Consider the following 16,922-nt stretch of genomic DNA (forward strand, 5'->3'; position numbering starts at 1 on the left):
TACTCTGTATAATCTACAATCTACGATTTACTGGGGAAATAAAAACTGAAACTAGATGATTGCATAAAACCATGAAATCCGTATTGCGGCACATCTTCATGACCTTTGCATCCATATCACCGTAGTCGTTGTCACAGTGCAGTCACGATAAGACCGATTCAGTCCTGATGCAAGATACAGGAGAAAGGTCGTTCCACAGATCCAGGCTACAGATGGTCGAGAGATCTAGCCCTCAAAACTTCCTCCGGGGCCACATAATGCGAGATCTAATTCTGATCATCCAGGTTAAAAGTCAATCGTCCTCTCCGTTGGGAACTCTTTCGTTTCCAATTTTTTTTGTTCATTTTTGGCTTTTTTTTCGTTTCATTTTCGTGCGTGTTTGTTGGTATCTTTCGCGGTCAGCACGACCAGGCAGAGAGAAGTCGATCTCTACTGCCAGAATGAATCTTCATCCTTGGGAGCGGGGCCCTTAGTGGCCCAGCCAGAAGCGTACACACCACTGCGACGAGCTTCCTCCAAACGAGCTTCCTCCGTATTGCTTGCAACAACTTTGTCACTCTCCTCAGCCACACCAGATTCAGCGTCAGCGTCAGAGCGAGCATCAAAGCCAGCATCAGAACCAGGGTTAGATGGGTTGTCGAAGAAGTTCTTATCAGAGTCGTCGTCGAACTCAAGCACATCACCCTCAGGGCAATACGATTCGAGGAACTCTGGAACCGGCTGGTTGCACTCAACCAAGATCTTAACAATATCTTCGGCAAGATCCTCATCGCGTTCATTGTAGAAAGAGGTCGCGATTCCTTCGTTACCAATGCGAGCAGTACGACCTGTGGATAGTACAAAGAAATATTAGAGGCAGGTTCATCGAGAGTATTGGGAGAAAACCATATCGAGTTTGAGCAACACTTACCGATACGGTGAATGTACTCAGTGATACCTCCGTGAATACTACTAGGGAGATCGTAGTTCACGACGTGGAGCACATTGATCACATCCAGTCCACGGGCAGAGACGCCGGTAGCAACCATGATGGGACACTTCGCAGATCGGAAGGCACGCCTGTTTTGGTGGGTCAGCAAAGTAAAACAAAATACCCGAAGAAACGAATACTCACATAGCATCCTCGCGTTCACGCTGGGTCCGTCCACTGTGGATCGAAGTGGTGGGCATTCCAGAGTTGTAGAGGTAATCATCGACGAAGTCAGCCTGCTCCTTGCTGTTGACAAAAATCAAGGTGCGAACAGGTGGCATGCTGATCAAAAGGTCGTAAATGGCGCGCATCTTCTTGTCCCTATCAACCCAGACGATCTTGAAGTTTCACCGAGGGTTAGCATTGATCTCAAACCCTACAAGTCTTTCACGGTTTGGTGGCATACATACATCCTGCACAACGTTGTGGTGCGAACTGCCGGCTCGGCCAACGCGGAGACGCACATGGTCCTCGCCGAGGTATTGCTTTGCAAGTTTGCGGAACTCCTTGTTGAAGGTAGCGGAGAACATCATGTAACGGTGGTCGTCATCCTCGTTCATATCTTCCTCATGTTAGCAAGACCGAAACGCAGAAACACAGTAAAGGCGGGGTGATGAGTACGCGCTAGGGCAAACGCTTTCAGTTACTTACCTCCTCCAGACATGATCTTCTTGAACTCGTCTTCCCAGTCGGAGTCAAGCATTTCGTCTGCCTCGTCAATGACGGTGAATCTGAAGCGCTATTAGTATCCAAGATTGCAATATCAGGTGAGTGGCAAGCATACCTAACGCGGCGGAGAGAAAGAACGTGAGTCTGTTCCATAAAATCGATAAGACGACCGGGAGTGGCAATCAGAATGTCGCAGCCCTTTTGAAGTTCCTCACGCTGGAGACGAGTAGGAGCACCGCCATAAGCGACACACGGACGCAGCATGGAACGATAGCACAAACGACGTGATTCATCAAAGATCTGAGTGGCCAATTCGCGAGTGGGGCAGACAATTAGGACCAGAGGCTCTGCTCGAACAGCATCTTCTCTAGGGTTGAACTTTTCTGTGGTATTGGGACGAGGAGCAGCCAGCTTCCTTGCCTTGCCCATCAACTTTGAAAGAATTGGAATGAGGAACGCTCCTGTCTTTCCAGAGCCTGTCTTTTGTCAGTACTAATTTTATGCCAAACAACATACTCGGCAGCACATACCAGTTTGGGCGACAGCGATAAGATCCAGGTTGTTGAGAACAGCTGGGATTGCATACGACTGCACCGCAGTGGGCTGTTCGTATCCACAGAGACGAATATTCTCCAGCATAACCGGGTGCAAACCAAAGTTTACCCACTATCAATTGTCAGATTGGCCAATGGTTGCTACGCTTCTTTCGCGAACTGACCTCGGTAACCGCCTTGATCTCATTGGGACTCTCGATGTTGACCTCGTAGCTGTTGAGCCTGTGGAAGACGACATGTTAGATATCAAATTGGGATGCGACGATCAAATTCAAGTCACTTACTCGTCAAGCTTAGCGCCAGGGCGAGTAATCAGGTCACCACGGAAAAGCTGCTCCTCCAATTCAGGGACGGCAGGGCCAACGTCACCATATTCATCCTTCCATTCATAACGAACGGCAACTCCAGCCCAATCACGATGATCCTTGCTATTAGCAAGCTCGGCATATTCGAAAGGAACTGGATCAGTCCAACCCTTCTCACGAGCAACCTGTTTGGCAGACTCGGCGTTGGGGCCTACACCAGAAAGCATGCCTTCAACAGACGACTCCCCAACGTTGGAACCGGCAACCGAAGCAACTTCAGCGGCTGGGACCAAATTGACAGCGGAGGAACTGCCAACTGCCGACGCAGCCTGGGGCTCGGCGTGGGATTCCATTGTTTACAGATTGCGAATAAGTGTGTCAAGAGGTCTGGTATCGAGAATGATGAGTTAGAGACAGCTGTGGTAAGAGGAGAAAGCAACCAGCAGATTCTTAACACTTGGATTTCAAATATTTACGGTGCAGGCACAAACAATGCGGTCCTACGCGCGGGATTATCCCAAACTGGCCCACGCAGGCAATTACCTTGTTCGTCACTGACACATGGTACGTCAAAGGTACACCAACATACTATGGAGCGCCCTAGTATATGGATTTACACTGGATGTACCTCTCTATATAGGAAGGAGCCACCCATTCCACACCTTGTACATATTTATGACAATCCTACTTGCATGCCCACATAACTGTTCCAACTACTAGGGAATAAAATAATACAAGGCACGTTATAAGCCCAGTGTTAGTCTGATTGTGTCTACATACCCGTGAGAGATTGATATCTGTGCTGCAATTATACAATATCAAGCTCGCCTTTCACCGATTTCCTCCAATTTAGCTAGATATTTCATTCAACCTCCCCAATCGTATGGAGAGATGCTCACAGCTAATTTCATTTCAGTTCATTCTGAGAGCAATCTGAGGCGTCAAACGACCAGATTATTTCCTGGCCTGTAGAACGGGCAATCGATTGCCGATCTATACATAGCGATTAATATGCCGATCTATACAGGTCCATGGAACAATTGAGATCGACAAAGCCTCGGGACATTAGCTCCTCGGCTTCTGGGAAAAAGTGGATCGCCGAAACCCCGTGGGCCGTTCCGGGTAGAAGGAGATATACGCAGTAAGCCTGGGAACGGGTACCTTCTTCATCCTCGGCGACTCTACCTCCTTCACGACACTCATCATGGCTTCCGAACGCATGGAGGTAGACACTACTCCTCGGAAGCGCCCCAATCGTTTGGAAGCTGCAATCACCAATCCCGGTGCCGTCAAGATCAATGTCACGGGCGCGTTTATCGTCGACGACGAGCCACGATCCAAGAGCCCCGTGGACGCAGAGGGCGTACACTATGAAAATAAGGATATTCGACTTCCGCATCATACAGGCGTTGTGAGCCATGTGGCTGTCGATGTGAGTTGCTCAGAAATTATTTTCACTGCCCCGCACTGCGACCGGTTCCCCCGCAATCGAGGGGCCGCAAAGACAATTCGTGAAAAGCTGAAGGAAGCTTGGCTAACGGGGCATTGGGACTTGATAGATTGGCGGAACACTTGCGAAGCTCGTTTATTTCACTCGGGAGCCGGACACCGCAGATAACGGCGGTCGGCTCAATTTTCTCAACTTTGAAACGCACCGGATCGACCTATGCATCAACTTCATTCGACAACTCAAAGAAGAACACCAGAAGCGCAATGGTTCAACGAGAGAAGGACTGTGTGTGGTAGCTACTGGGGGTGGCGCATACAAGTACTATGATCGACTGAAGGATGAATTAAATGTTAATATTCTCCGGGAAGAGGAGATGGAATGTCTGATCATTGGTAGGTCCTGGAACATGTCCACGTATAGAGTATACTATCTAACATCCCCAAAACAGGTCTGGACTTTTTCATCACCGAAATCCCCAACGAAGTCTTCACTTACAGCGATGCCGATGCTGAGCCTATGCAATATGCCGAAGCTCGGGCCGATGTCTACCCATATCTCCTCGTCAATATAGGATCAGGAGTGTCAATGATAAAGGTCTCCGGTCCAAGACAATTCGAACGTGTCGGCGGAACCCATCTCGGTGGTGGAACGTTCTGGGGCCTTATGTCTTTGTTGACCGGCTCCCGAACCTTCGACGACATGCTAGCGATGGCCGACCGCGGAGACAACAGTGCAGTAGACATGCTTGTAGGAGATATCTACGGCATGGACTACACCAAGATTGGGTTGAAGAGCACAGCCATTGCCAGTACTTTCGGCAAGGTGCTTCGGTTGAAAAATGATGCCGAGCAAGGGGCCGAGGACGGCGAGGGCTTGATTCGCGGCGACCCTAGTGCAGCCGGTGACTCCAGTGAATCCAGTCATGGATCGAAGCCCAATCCGGAAGATATGAGCAGGAGCTTGCTCTACGCCATTAGGTATGTTTCATTGTTTCCTTTGTCCGAGCAAAGTCCGAACTAACCCCGATTAGTAATAATATTGGTCAGATTGCATATCTGCAGTCAGAGAAACACTCAGTCAAACACATTTATTTCGGAGGCTCATTCATTCGGGGCCACCGGCAAACGATGAACACCCTCTCCTACGCCATCCGCTTCTGGTCCAAGGGCGAGAAGCAAGCGTATTTCCTACGCCATGAGGGCTACCTAGGTGCCGTTGGTGCCTTCATCCGACGCCAGCCGCAAAACTGGGGTCGCAGAAACAGTGTTGACGACGTGGTCGCACCGCAGGCGGTCCGAAACCTCGTTCAAAATAACAATGTCCTTCAACAACATGGCAGGTCGTCCAGTGAGCTATAACACTTGTTACTAAACCATTGTGACCGTACCTTCCCTCCGTTTTGAGTCTTGATACCCCTGGAAAGCAATCTATGAACTACCAATGTTGTGCCGACTTCTTTTGTGCACTGAGTGGCTGCTTCGGCCACCTGTGAAAAGCCAATGTGGCAATTCGGGCAGTTGTCCATGTTGTACATTTAGATCTATCTGAAGCTTTCTAGCTTCTTGTTTGAAGTTCAAACATGTTCGGTTATCACGTTAGAGAAATAAATTCCATTTTATATTTTTTTTGGGGCTACTACCTATCTATGTTAACGATAGTAGCGCATCAACGAAAGGGGGTTGAGCTGAGATCTGCTTAAGCGGGAGATCTTAATGGGCAAAAAAGTTTTACTATTTTCCATGTATAATATTCGAGATGTCTTCTGAGAGTGCTGTGGACTATATCTGACCGGAGAAACCTCTGGAGATCCACCGTCTCATCGAGAGGGATGATACTAGTATGGATTGTCGACAAGATCAGTATTGGTCGTCTCATCGCTATAGCACAGGCTATATTGCCCCATGCGATCGACGAGACAGTTATCGTCGAAGAACAGATCGCTATGGTCGAAAGGCAATCTTACTGTGATCTTGCAACCCGGAGTACCTTGACCAACGGTTTTATCTTCGCCTTTGAAGCCGATATAGATGGTAGTCGTGCTTGATCATCATCCTCGTATATGACAACTACAACTCAGCCTGGTTCTCCAATAAAGGTCAATTGTGCGATTTGCAGTAGGGGCCACCGAATTTATGGCAGCGCTTTGAATCGTTGATCTCAATGTAGCCCCTCCTGACATATTATTGTGTGAATTAGTCGCGGATGGGAGTAATGGAAGACTTCTTTGGCAAACTTACGATATAGCTTCGGTTTTTCTGTACTCAGTCTCAATCTGCTAGTGGCTTTTTCCTTCGATGTGCTTATTTGGGAGACTCCTTTCAATGGCTCACTAATACGGCTGTAGCTCTCTGAAAAGATGTATGAGTTCAAAGATGTAATTACCATTGACTATATGAATTGACTTCTACTCAAACGCTAGAAGGTAATTTAGTAGGATATAAAAACGCTTACAGTTAGAGAAATAAATATCATTATTCGCCTCTTTTTGCAGCGGACTATGAATTCTAATGGTCTCATGCCAGTTCTCTCAATTTGCATCTGATATTGGATTGCCCGTGTTAGCAGTTCATATGATATCGTCTAGTCGGCACATCTTTAATTCTCACATTCTCGTGTCATTGTCTTCAACTCGTGTTCTCCTTCCAGTTTTTTTATTCCAGACTGTTCACACTCGTCCTACAAAGAGCACTCAAGTTGTCACCTTAACTCGAACTTTTGCTTAAATTGGTCCCAATTTGAGTTCTAGTGCAATTTATTTGCGTGTGGTTTCTGTTTCTTGCGTGTCACATTCACTCTTATTACTGCTGCTTCTCACTTCTTCACCTTTCGCTCATCTTTCTTCCCTTCTCCTATCTGTTCTATCCTCATTCTACAAGCTTTTTATCTTCTTCAGCTTCTGTCTGCTTATTCTCATCATCATGGCGGAAAGTGTGGTTCATGATATTTTGGATCAGCTGAAAAGCCTCACAGCGCAATCTTCGGCTGATCGGGATGTTGAGGTGGCTCAGCCCACTCCTCAGGACTATGTTCTCAATGCACCGGAAGAGATCGACGCGCGTGTCTCAACACCCACCCTGTCTGATATGACAGATATCGACGAGGCACTTCTAGATACCATGGATTCAGCTCATGTGTCCCAGTCGGTCTACCCAGTGACTCATTTCATTAGTCCTACTGCTCCGCGGGTCAGTTACCACGTCTCCACGTCTGGCGAAGTAATCATCACGGAAGAAGCCCAAGCTGCTGTCGCAGCGGCTTCTGCTCCTGAATCTTGACCAACCCCGCCTCGTGCATTCATATCCTTCGATCGACTTGCGAAGGGCTTGTCGCCAAAGTTAAAAACCACGCCCACCACCGCTACCAAACAACTTCCTTCCTTGGCAGTGGAGCGCATCATCGGCCCAAAGCAACCAATCCCGGGCCGTATCCTCGAGCTTCTCGAGGAATGGCACGAGGACGCTCCATATACCGAACATCCGGCCGCTTTGGCTGGCCGTGCGCCATCTACGTGGAAGAATTTCCAGGTTTTCAATGACGATGGCGATGAGTCTGACCTATCCATTTTTCAAATCTCACTGAAAGGCCAGGCCCGTCGCAACTTAACTTACCGAATTATGATCCTCCATGCACAGAGCGGGCCCGAAGAGCTCGTAGTCTATGGAAATCCTCGCCCCAAGCTCAAGGGACCCTTGACCAAGGGTGCCAGGGGGATGTACCTGGTTGACTGGCTCGAAATCAAGAAAAAGGGAGAGGTGCAGGCATGTGGGCTCAAACTGTGGAGAACCGATGAGGAGAACATTAGGTTCAGTCCACACATGTTTGATGATGGGCGGAAGTGCACTCGGTTTCCTGGACCGAACGACATTTTCAGCACCCGTGTCTCAAATTCAACCCCGAAGAAGCCGAGTGAGTCAACTGAGGATATCAAGGAGGCCGGATCCAACGCATCTGAGCCGCCTTCTACCCCCTCGAGGTCTAGGCGCCAAATCTCGACTAGCATCAAAGTCGAGAGCGGAGACGAAAACAGAACTCCAGTTACCTCACGCCCGTCATGGGAAAGGGATATCTGGACGGGTTCAGCTTCCAAAAATCACGATCGATTTTATACACTTGGAAGTTCCTGGAGACCCTCTCAAAAGAGGCGCCGCAGCACGTTGGGCTCTAATGACGAAGTCTCTGCGGAGATATTTGTCCGCTACAAACTCATGTCCGACGTGTCTGATCAGGTGCGCATTTTCAAGACTGGCGATGCCAAGATCATCTTCCAAAAGGCCCGGGAGTTTTACAAAGACCTGGATAACTGGACGGGACTACTGTGCACTGTTTCCGGTGTCCAGGGAGTTCGTTACGTGGGGGAAGGGTGTGTGGATGAGTTTGATATCCTCCAGGAGGATATTCGGAAGTCTTCTGGCCCTTGTGGTGAAGACCGCGTGGTGGAGGTGAAGCCCGCCATGGGCTTCTAGATTCTGTTGAGCTGTGTGTCTAAGCCATAAATCTGACCTATGGTCGCCCCTTATCGTCGTTCTGGTCGGCCTAGTGGGCATTGCGGAAATCTTGGCTTGTATGTCTTCATCTAAATCTGTGAAAGTGCGCGTGTACGCGCCCGTGTATGTCTGTGTACCTACTTCAAAAACTTGAAAATAGAAAAAAAGTAACATTTGTCGGATTACTTTATAGTCCATGTAGTCAGCTAGCAAATATCCCCAACTTAATTATGAGGAAACCGGATCAAGATCGGGGAGATTCCCAGAGCACATTATTCCTATGTATGTTTCTATCGTCCTTTTAAGACTGATTTTGGGGTACTGCTTCTCAGTCTCTGTCTAAGTGGCCTATTTGGGAGCTTTGGGGAAAGGGCTTTTGCGTATTACATGTGGTCTTGGAAACATAATCCGAATGGATGCCAGTTATATATCTTGGAACACAACAAGCAAATAGCAAGCATAAGGTGGGAAAAGCGATGTATTGTCAACCTTATCATACCGGAAGAAACAAACTGAAGATAATCCACATTTTTAAGAGTCAAAAAGAGACCAGAGGCTTTTTATACCACCAATAAATGATTCCCAATGACTCGACCAACGCCGAAGAACAAGGGCTGATTAGGTCACGTGCCAAGTATATATAACTGCTGAATCAGCTTGCAGATGCCCGCGGGCTGGTCGCGCCCTCGTTGACACCAAGCTTTCACTATATTCTACATCGGGCTTATTTTCTACTCACGTCATGCCCCGACGTTAGTTATACCTGTGCTCGATGACGTCCCCTCCCCCGATCCCCGTCGACACCCATCCCAACCGCGCCCCGGGGTCCAAGTCTCCTGAGCTCGAACGGTCCCTCCCCGACCCCAATCGACTAGCGCCTGAGGATGCGTACTTCGCACCCTCACTCTCGCGTGCCCGCTCTGCGCCCACCAACTACGAGGAAAGCTTGCGGTCATTGAATGGCGATAACGGAGCCCATCTTGGGTCTGCTGCAGCGTTGCGGAAGAAGTTGGGCGGCGCTCCACGACGTCGAAAGCGGAAGGGTGCTTGGAAGAAGTTGCTTTGGGTTAAGCAATCTTGTATGTCTGCGTGTGGACCTGAGGCCTGTGCAGGTCTCGATGTTGTGCTCTTGCTGACGGTCGATTCATAGACCCGGACAACTATACCGACACGGAAACTTTCCTCGACCACCTTCAGCGTAATCCTCGAGTGCGGCCGTACGATTTCTGGCCTCTAGTAGCTGATTCGACTGTGATTGTGCAACATGTCTGTTCGGTGGTTATCTTCGTCTGCTGCTTCGTTGGCATTGTCCAAGATCGAGTGAGCCCTGTCTCAATTGTCTGCTGGGGAAGTGTCGGTACAGCCGTGGGCTGGATTCTGTGGGATAATTGGATCTGGAAGGAGCATGAAGAATCCATGCAAGGTACAGATGGGATCACTGGAGCCGATGATGGATCCAGTTCGGCTTCATTTGCTAGCGCTGTCGATACACCCCCCAATGATATACAACCCGATGATACCAAGATGAACGCCATTCACGGCCTTGGGCTGTCTATGTCTGGAAATGAATCAAAAGAGCAATTCGCCCGTCGGAGTGCGGATTTCAGCGAAAGCATCGACGCAGTGGCCAATTTGACATCGCGAAGTGCTGTGCCGTCTGCTCCGGGTACCTCCATCATTGGCACTACGGACCCGTCGATATCGCAGGAAACGCACCGTGTTTCGATGTTATCACCCCGCAACCGCCAGCGCTTGACTACAGTGAAGTCCGCTTTTCTTATTTACTTCTCACTGCTGGGCCTCAGTCCTATTTTGAAGTCTCTTACCAAGTCCACCGCCAGTGACTCTATCTGGGCGATGAGCTGTTGGCTTTTAATCATGAATATATTCTCTTTCGACTATGGGAGTGGGGAAGGCGCAGGCGCCACCACCAAGTTCCCTGCTTCTTTGTCGACGAACGCAGCTGTGATGGCCTCGACCGTGCTTGCGTCCCGCCTACCGTCTACAACACACGTGTTCAGTCTCATGCTGTTCTCGATGGAAGTGTTTGGGTTGTTCCCCATCTTCCGGCGCCAGCTGCGTCAGAAATCATGGACTGGTCATGTTCTTCTGACACTGACCCTTGTGATCGTTACTGGAGGCGCTGTTGGTGTGACGATGAGCGGCGGATGGGCAGGAGCTATCATTGGATCTGTCCTAGGAAGTATCCTGACAGCGTTTGTTATGGGCGGGTGTAGCTGGTGGCTTATCAGCTTGCAAAAGTACAAGAACGTTGTGATCGGCCCCTGGGATCCCGCTCGCCCGATCATTCGACGCCACTGGAATTAAATCCCATGTTTGATTGATGACTTTTAGCGCCATATGTAATATAGATTGTGGGCGTTTGGTTGGATGTTCTTGTTGCTTATACCCCTAGATCAATCTAATGATTTGAAACATCGAGTGTTCAACTGTCTTTGTTCCGTATATCGAGTTTTTCCCGCGCCCCATAACAGTGTCAGAGGCAGATCGTGATTTGACGAATATCCCTCAAAAAATACTTCCAGAAACCTTGGACATTATAACCGGTTCCCATCCACATGGTCACTGGGCTCTAGGGGGGAATGCGGGCTATGGAAGGGAATGGATGCACCAATTTGGCATACCAACGTATATCGGTTATTGAACAACCTTGCACCATTTAACTATGATTGAAAAACGCCTACTTGAAACGCCTCAAAGGGAATCATGGACCCTCAGTCTATTTTTACCTATCAATAATTGGGGCCAATATCTAGGTCAGGCAGCCCCAACACCCTTGGCATTCCACAGCCACTCCTTAGCGCCCGTTGCCCTTGCTTAGCGCCTGGAACCTTTTTCTCTCAGGGGGCTTTGTGATCTCGATTTGATGAACAGCTGGAAATTGACTGGCCAGTCACTGGCTAGTGATGGGACATTCCCTAAAGGAATGGTTCACATGCCCCCGCATAGACAGACGATCTGGAACAATGCGCATGACAGTCCTGAGATCCTGGTATGTTCTGGTCCATGCGTTTTGGAATATATACCTGACCTTCTTTGTCCTCGATGTCGTTCTTCATTCTTTCTTCAGCTACTTTGTTCGGGGCTTGGGGCTGGTTTTAGACTCTCAACGACAGACTGGATATTTGTTTATATATTCTTTCTGGCTTCCCAAACCTATCTTTCGACCTGTTTATAAACATATCACGACAATTGCATAACTGATTCTCATCATGTTCAAACGTCTCGCACTTGGCCTGTTGGCCATCCAGTCTGTGGCTGCCACACGCTTTGCGATGTACATTGACGAGTTAGTACAGACTTATGGAATTGATCTAGATATCCCATGACCAAAGCTAATACCTATACAAGATACCATGTAGCCGCACTCCCAGGCAAGGATAAGACCGAGGGCATCGATTACGCCATCATGAGCTTCGCAGCCTCAAAGCTATTCAACTCGGACTCGCCTGCAGCCTACAAGCCATTCGAGTCCCCCGAGACCATGCGCAATCGCTTCGGCCCAGATACCAAGCTAATGGTTGCCATTGGTGGCTGGGGTGACACTGCTGGCTTCTCGGAGGGAGCAAAGGACGAGGCTTCGCGCACGCGATATGCCAAGAATGTCGCTGCGATGCTGGATGCACATGGATTCGACGGTGTCGGTAAGATATTGCCGACAATGCTTTCTAAATAAACTAAAAAGAAGCAAGGGACTGACCTGTACCGACAGATATTGACTGGGAATATCCCGGCGGCAACGGCCAAGACTACAAAGACGTCCCTAATTCAAAGAAAGTGGGCGAGATCGAAACTTATCCTCTCTTCCTCGCAGCTCTCCGTAAAGCAATCGGAGACAAGGTCCTCTCTATTGCGGTACCCGGTCGGAAGCAGGACTTCATTGCTTTTACCAAGGAACAGGGTCCTAAGATCTTCAAATCTGTCGATATGGTCAATGTCATGAGTTACGATCTGACCAACCGTCGCGATAACGTTACCAACCATGCTAGCGGCGTGCAGGGATCTCTGGACACTATCAATGAGTATCTTGCAATTGGGGCAGATCCCGAGAAACTCAACCTCGGTTTTGCGTACTACGCCAAATGGTTTACCACCGACCCCAACTCCGATTGTGATGAAAATCCCCTCGGCTGCCAGCTTGCCAAGCTCGAGAACGACAATGGAACGGACAATGGCAAGTCTGGTGCTTTGACTTTTGAGGCTGGCACTATGGCTGCTGCACCTAAGGATCTCAAGGAAGGCACTACCGGAGTGTGTGGATTTGCAGCGAAAGCCAAGTGCCCGTCAGGACAGTGCTGCAGTGCTTCCGGCTACTGGTAAGCAGAACCATCGCCTAGTTTGATTGGTATTTGAACTAACTTCCTACAGTGGTACGACCGATGAGTTCTGCCAGGGCGGTTGTCTCTCTGACTACGGTACCTGCAAGGGGGTCTCAATTATCGACTCATGGCGCAAAGCCCAGAAGGATGGCAAGACTGATGCCAAGGGCGGTGGTCAGTACTACTTCGATAGCCACAACAACATCTTCTGGACTTGGGATACACCTGAGTTGATTGCCCGCAAGTTCAAGGAAATCGTCGCAGCGAAGAAACTAGGTGGTGTTATGGCTTGGAGCTTGGGCGAGGATACATACAAGTTTGAGCACTTGGCCGCTATGCAGAAGGGTCTTAAGTCTCATCCTCCCAAGGTTGATGCGCCTCCTCCCAAGGCTGAGACAAACTGAATAGTAGGTCCAGGTACTCCGAATTCGTGAATGAGGTACCAGATTGCTTTTCGCATATATCACGATGCTTTACTGCTATAAAATGAACATTTGATTCCCCTTGTTTGCTCTGTTCTGCCTATTGCTCTCATCTTCACTCTCTCTGTTGCCACTCTTATGTCAATATCTTCAGTGGAATATCGAGATAAATTCAATCATTATGTTCTCTATCTACTTAATAGTCCATCGACCCATCCACGAGTCAATATACCTTTGTATCAAACCACCAGCAACGGGGTCTTCCACAAGTGCCAAGAAGGAGCAGTCTCGGATCGTAAGCTCAGTTTCGAACATAAGACCAGCCACTTTATTTCCCTCTAATCCGGCCTCTGACTGGCCCTGACCTGCATACTTGGTTCTCCAGAAATCAATGAGCTTAACACTCGGATTCTTCCCTGGATCTTGCTCACTGCCCTCTAATCTGCTCAGCCACTCCTGCGGAGCCACGACCTCAAACTCCGGCAAGGCCGATCCTTGTCTCAAAGCAGGAAGCAAATCATGCTTCCAGCTAAAGGACTGTGGATTAACCAAATGGTACACCATATCGATATCGGATGATCCAGCAACATTCATCGCGATATCCGAAATAGCCCGACCACACTGATCAACAGGCAACCAACTCAGCCGCTCATGGAGTTCAGGTAATGCACCCGTCGACAATGCGCTTCGGAACATGAGCGCAACGGCTTCCGTCTCATTCCATTGTGCACTAACCGTATCGCCGCCAAGCTGACCGATTCTCAGAACGCGGGCGTGCATACCCGTCTGACGCATGGCGTTGCGGGTGATGTGTTCAGTTACCAGCTTCGACCTGCCATACCCTGTTTTCTGTGCGTGCTCCAAATTCTCAATCATGGTCTCGGGAATCGATGCAGGTTTGGGCGTGTTGCTTGCAGCGCTTATACTAGAGCAGAAGAAAAACTTTGCAGGAGAGGGTAAATGGGAACGCAGACAGAGGTTGATGAGGTTGTGTGTTCCGCGGACATGCTGCTGCTCGAAGGACCGTACGCCTAGGTTGAAGTTCACAGCCCAGGCACTGTGAATGACGCATGTCAAGGATGAGAGCAAGTGTTGCAGATCGTGGTCCTTGAGACCGAGGTTGGATTGCGACATATCGCCAGGGACGGCGTGGAGTTTTGCGGCCTCGATATCGGTGAGAGAGATGTTGCGATCGGCTAGCGATTTGTAGAGACGAGCTCCTGCCGCTGCTTGTCCTGGTGCCCGCACGACTGCCCAGACTTCAGAGACTGCTGGTCGCTTCAGTAATTCTGAGACAATGAAGGCTCCGAGATTGCCGGTTGCGCCTGTGACCATTACCACCTCTGTTTCTGGGTTCCGGGTGGTGGTTGGGAAGTGTTGAGTGAAGTGGGAGTACTTTTCGATCATCTCGCGCATGGAATGAAGCTCGTCTTCCTTCTCGGATTCTTGGCCAGTTCTTATCTGATAGAGATGTTTTGCGAGTGCATTGACAGTGCCTTTCTCAAAGACAATATTCTGGGAAAGCTGGTCTCCTTGCTCGCCGACATCAATATCGCGCATGATGCACCTCCAAATTTGCGTCGTCTGCAAGCTGTCGACTCCAGCTGAGAAGATGTCGGTCTCAGGACTGGATATCTGTACGCCCAAGTCTTCGCTGAATCTTGACAGGAGCCAATTCTCCAGTTCTGGAATACTGAGAGCGAGGGAACCTCGTTTCTGGCCACTCCCTTCAAACTTGGCATACACCTGCTTGATATCCTCCTCAAATTGCTGATAGACCTGAGCGCGGATACAGGTCCCTTTGTCAGTTCTAGGGTATACAACATCAGCACTCTTGATCACGACAAGCTCCTTGGGGATACGGGAGAACGTCTCGGCGCGAGCATTTGCGGCTTCAATCGCTGGCCAGATAGCTTCCAAAAACTCATCGTCGCTCAAGTGAGGTACCTTTCCAGGAGCGCGGAAAATCAAAGCCCCAGGCACAGTCCGCTGGAAGCCAAACACAACGCAGTCACTAACAATAGGCTCTTCTCTCACCCGACCTTCAATGGGAATAGGAAGCACCTTTTCGCCGTTGACCAGTGTGATTCGGTCATCCAGCCGACTCAAATACTTGTAGTAATTGCTTTTCTCGGGATCCGCATGTCTGGTGAACAAATCGGCTGTTCTGAAAGAGTTCTCTGGGTTCTTTGTGCTATACGGTGCTTTTGAATTCGAGGGACCCTTGCTTGGCAGGCCATCCAACGCAACACATTCAAAAACCCCGGGCGAGATCTCATCCATCAGAGTGAGATCAGCAACAGGTCGGTGCAGCCGCATATACTGCCACTCTTTATCTTCGGGGGCTCGGAAAGATGTCATGATTTGTCCCGTCTCCGTCGCTCCATAGTTGGCAACCAGGTTCACACCCTGTGCAACAAGACGGTCGCCAAGATCATCTGGGCAGCTGGAGCCGCCATATAGCACGAGCTGCGGCCTAGCCAGTGCTTGGATACCTTCTTGCTTCTCTGCCAGTAGTTTGATCACATATGGCACCGCACTGATTTGCTGTGGCCGGGCCACCTGGAGGGCATCGAAAAGATTTTGGTATGTGACTGCAAGAGAATGGTTTCCCAAGTATGCTGGTGCTCTTGTAAATAGTGCCCGTCCGAGCTCCATCAGAGCATGGGAATGGAAGAGCGGGCTGATGGTGAAGAGGCGCAGACCGAAGCTCTTGCGGAAATTGGCAAGAGTTTGAAGGTTAGTAAGGAAAATTGGTTTCGGGAAACCGGTACTCCCCGATGAATGTAGGATCCAAGCAATCTTCTTGCCTTCTCGTGATGGATCTGCGCTGGGGCGTTCAAAGTGAGGAATGCTAACAGGACGATTGAACCAGTCCTCTCTTTGTAGCACAGAGAAGCTACTGCAGCCGGGACTCTCAGTACAAATTTCAGTTGCAACTTGCTGAAAGTGTTTTGCGATGATAATCTCGCTACAATGTGCCATATCCATTAGTCGGATATAAGCCGGGGCCGTGAGACGCGTTGACAAGAAAAGAACGGCATAGCCAAGACGATTCAGCGCGAAGAAAGTCACCACAACCTCAAAGCTAGATCCAGCTAGCATAGCAACAACAGGCGCCTGCTCGAGACTTGGGTCCTAAGAGAGAATTAGTTGAGGTTGACACAGAGAACCAGGTTTCCTCATACCGCAGGTACTAGTCCTTGCTGCATGTAAAAGCGAACAGCGATATCAGTATACCGATCGATGTCGCTTGCTGTGTGCTCCTCGAAATCCGCCGCTCCGCGAATCGGATAGCATACCAGAGGCCGCTGCGCCTGATCTGGCTGAGCGGCATGAGATTTCAACAAGCCATCGATGGTTGCGAACTGTTCAAACGCGGGCCACTGGGAGTGAAGTGTGCCGTTCAATAGGCGAGTCGCGATATCTTTAGTCTGCAGTGGGTCCACGCCGCCTTCAGTAGTTGTGACGGTTACTGTAGCCATGATTGCTATGTAAAATATCAATGGCAATTCATTCGCTCTAGATGGCTTTATATCTGGGGTTAAAACCCCATGTTGGGGTAATCCCACGCATGGCGGGGGCTTTTCCGGTTTTCCGACTTGATGCCCCGGAAAAGTCTTATCCCTGGTTTTGGATATCCAAGTTATTTCCAGGTGCTTTGAGGACTTATGGGAAACAGGCTGTATCTTAATGATAGAAGCGGTGTTTCACAAGTTTTCCGTATG

General features: G+C 49.4%; 6 protein-coding genes across 6 annotated transcripts; 4 read left to right on the top strand and 2 right to left on the bottom strand.

Annotated features, from left to right (window-relative positions):
- Positions 1 to 429: 429 nt before the first annotated feature.
- On the bottom strand, positions 430 to 2,851 carry N7447_008564 (DEAD/DEAH box helicase; the record flags this gene model as incomplete). Its single annotated transcript, XM_057232826.1, has 9 exons — positions 430 to 827; positions 911 to 1,059; positions 1,115 to 1,308; positions 1,381 to 1,532; positions 1,622 to 1,701; positions 1,755 to 2,115; positions 2,170 to 2,305; positions 2,358 to 2,415; positions 2,478 to 2,851. The coding sequence occupies 9 exons, from the start codon at positions 2,849 to 2,851 to the stop codon at positions 430 to 432; spliced, it is 1,902 nt and encodes a 633-aa protein (XP_057082368.1).
- Positions 2,852 to 3,702: 851 nt separating this feature from the next.
- Positions 3,703 to 5,306, top strand: N7447_008565 (pantothenate kinase; the record flags this gene model as incomplete). Its single annotated transcript, XM_057232827.1, has 4 exons — positions 3,703 to 3,930; positions 4,058 to 4,340; positions 4,397 to 4,925; positions 4,979 to 5,306. 4 exons carry the CDS (start codon positions 3,703 to 3,705, stop codon positions 5,304 to 5,306), a joined length of 1,368 nt encoding a protein of 455 aa, XP_057082369.1.
- Positions 5,307 to 6,866: 1,560 nt separating this feature from the next.
- N7447_008566 (uncharacterized protein) lies at positions 6,867 to 8,411 on the top strand (the record flags this gene model as incomplete). The annotated part of the gene is made up of 2 exons (XM_057232828.1): positions 6,867 to 7,193; positions 7,269 to 8,411. The coding sequence occupies 2 exons, from the start codon at positions 6,867 to 6,869 to the stop codon at positions 8,409 to 8,411; spliced, it is 1,470 nt and encodes a 489-aa protein (XP_057082370.1).
- Positions 8,412 to 9,204: 793 nt separating this feature from the next.
- Positions 9,205 to 10,760, top strand: pigc (phosphatidylinositol N-acetylglucosaminyltransferase; the record flags this gene model as incomplete). The annotated part of the gene is made up of 2 exons (XM_057232829.1): positions 9,205 to 9,511; positions 9,583 to 10,760. 2 exons carry the CDS (start codon positions 9,205 to 9,207, stop codon positions 10,758 to 10,760), a joined length of 1,485 nt encoding a protein of 494 aa, XP_057082371.1.
- A 905-nt stretch (positions 10,761 to 11,665) lies between these two features.
- Positions 11,666 to 13,176, top strand: N7447_008568 (CAZyme family GH18; the record flags this gene model as incomplete). Its single annotated transcript, XM_057232830.1, has 4 exons — positions 11,666 to 11,742; positions 11,805 to 12,097; positions 12,166 to 12,769; positions 12,822 to 13,176. The coding sequence occupies 4 exons, from the start codon at positions 11,666 to 11,668 to the stop codon at positions 13,174 to 13,176; spliced, it is 1,329 nt and encodes a 442-aa protein (XP_057082372.1).
- A 210-nt stretch (positions 13,177 to 13,386) lies between these two features.
- On the bottom strand, positions 13,387 to 16,679 carry N7447_008569 (putative NRPS-like enzyme; the record flags this gene model as incomplete). The annotated part of the gene is made up of 2 exons (XM_057232831.1): positions 13,387 to 16,332; positions 16,383 to 16,679. The coding sequence occupies 2 exons, from the start codon at positions 16,677 to 16,679 to the stop codon at positions 13,387 to 13,389; spliced, it is 3,243 nt and encodes a 1,080-aa protein (XP_057082373.1).
- Positions 16,680 to 16,922: the final 243 nt, after the last annotated feature.

The sequence above is a fragment of the Penicillium robsamsonii genome, assembly GCF_028829455.1.
Source record: "Penicillium robsamsonii strain IBT 29466 chromosome Unknown utg000005l_segment0_segment0, whole genome shotgun sequence".
Classification (NCBI taxonomy): domain Eukaryota; kingdom Fungi; phylum Ascomycota; class Eurotiomycetes; order Eurotiales; family Aspergillaceae; genus Penicillium; species Penicillium robsamsonii.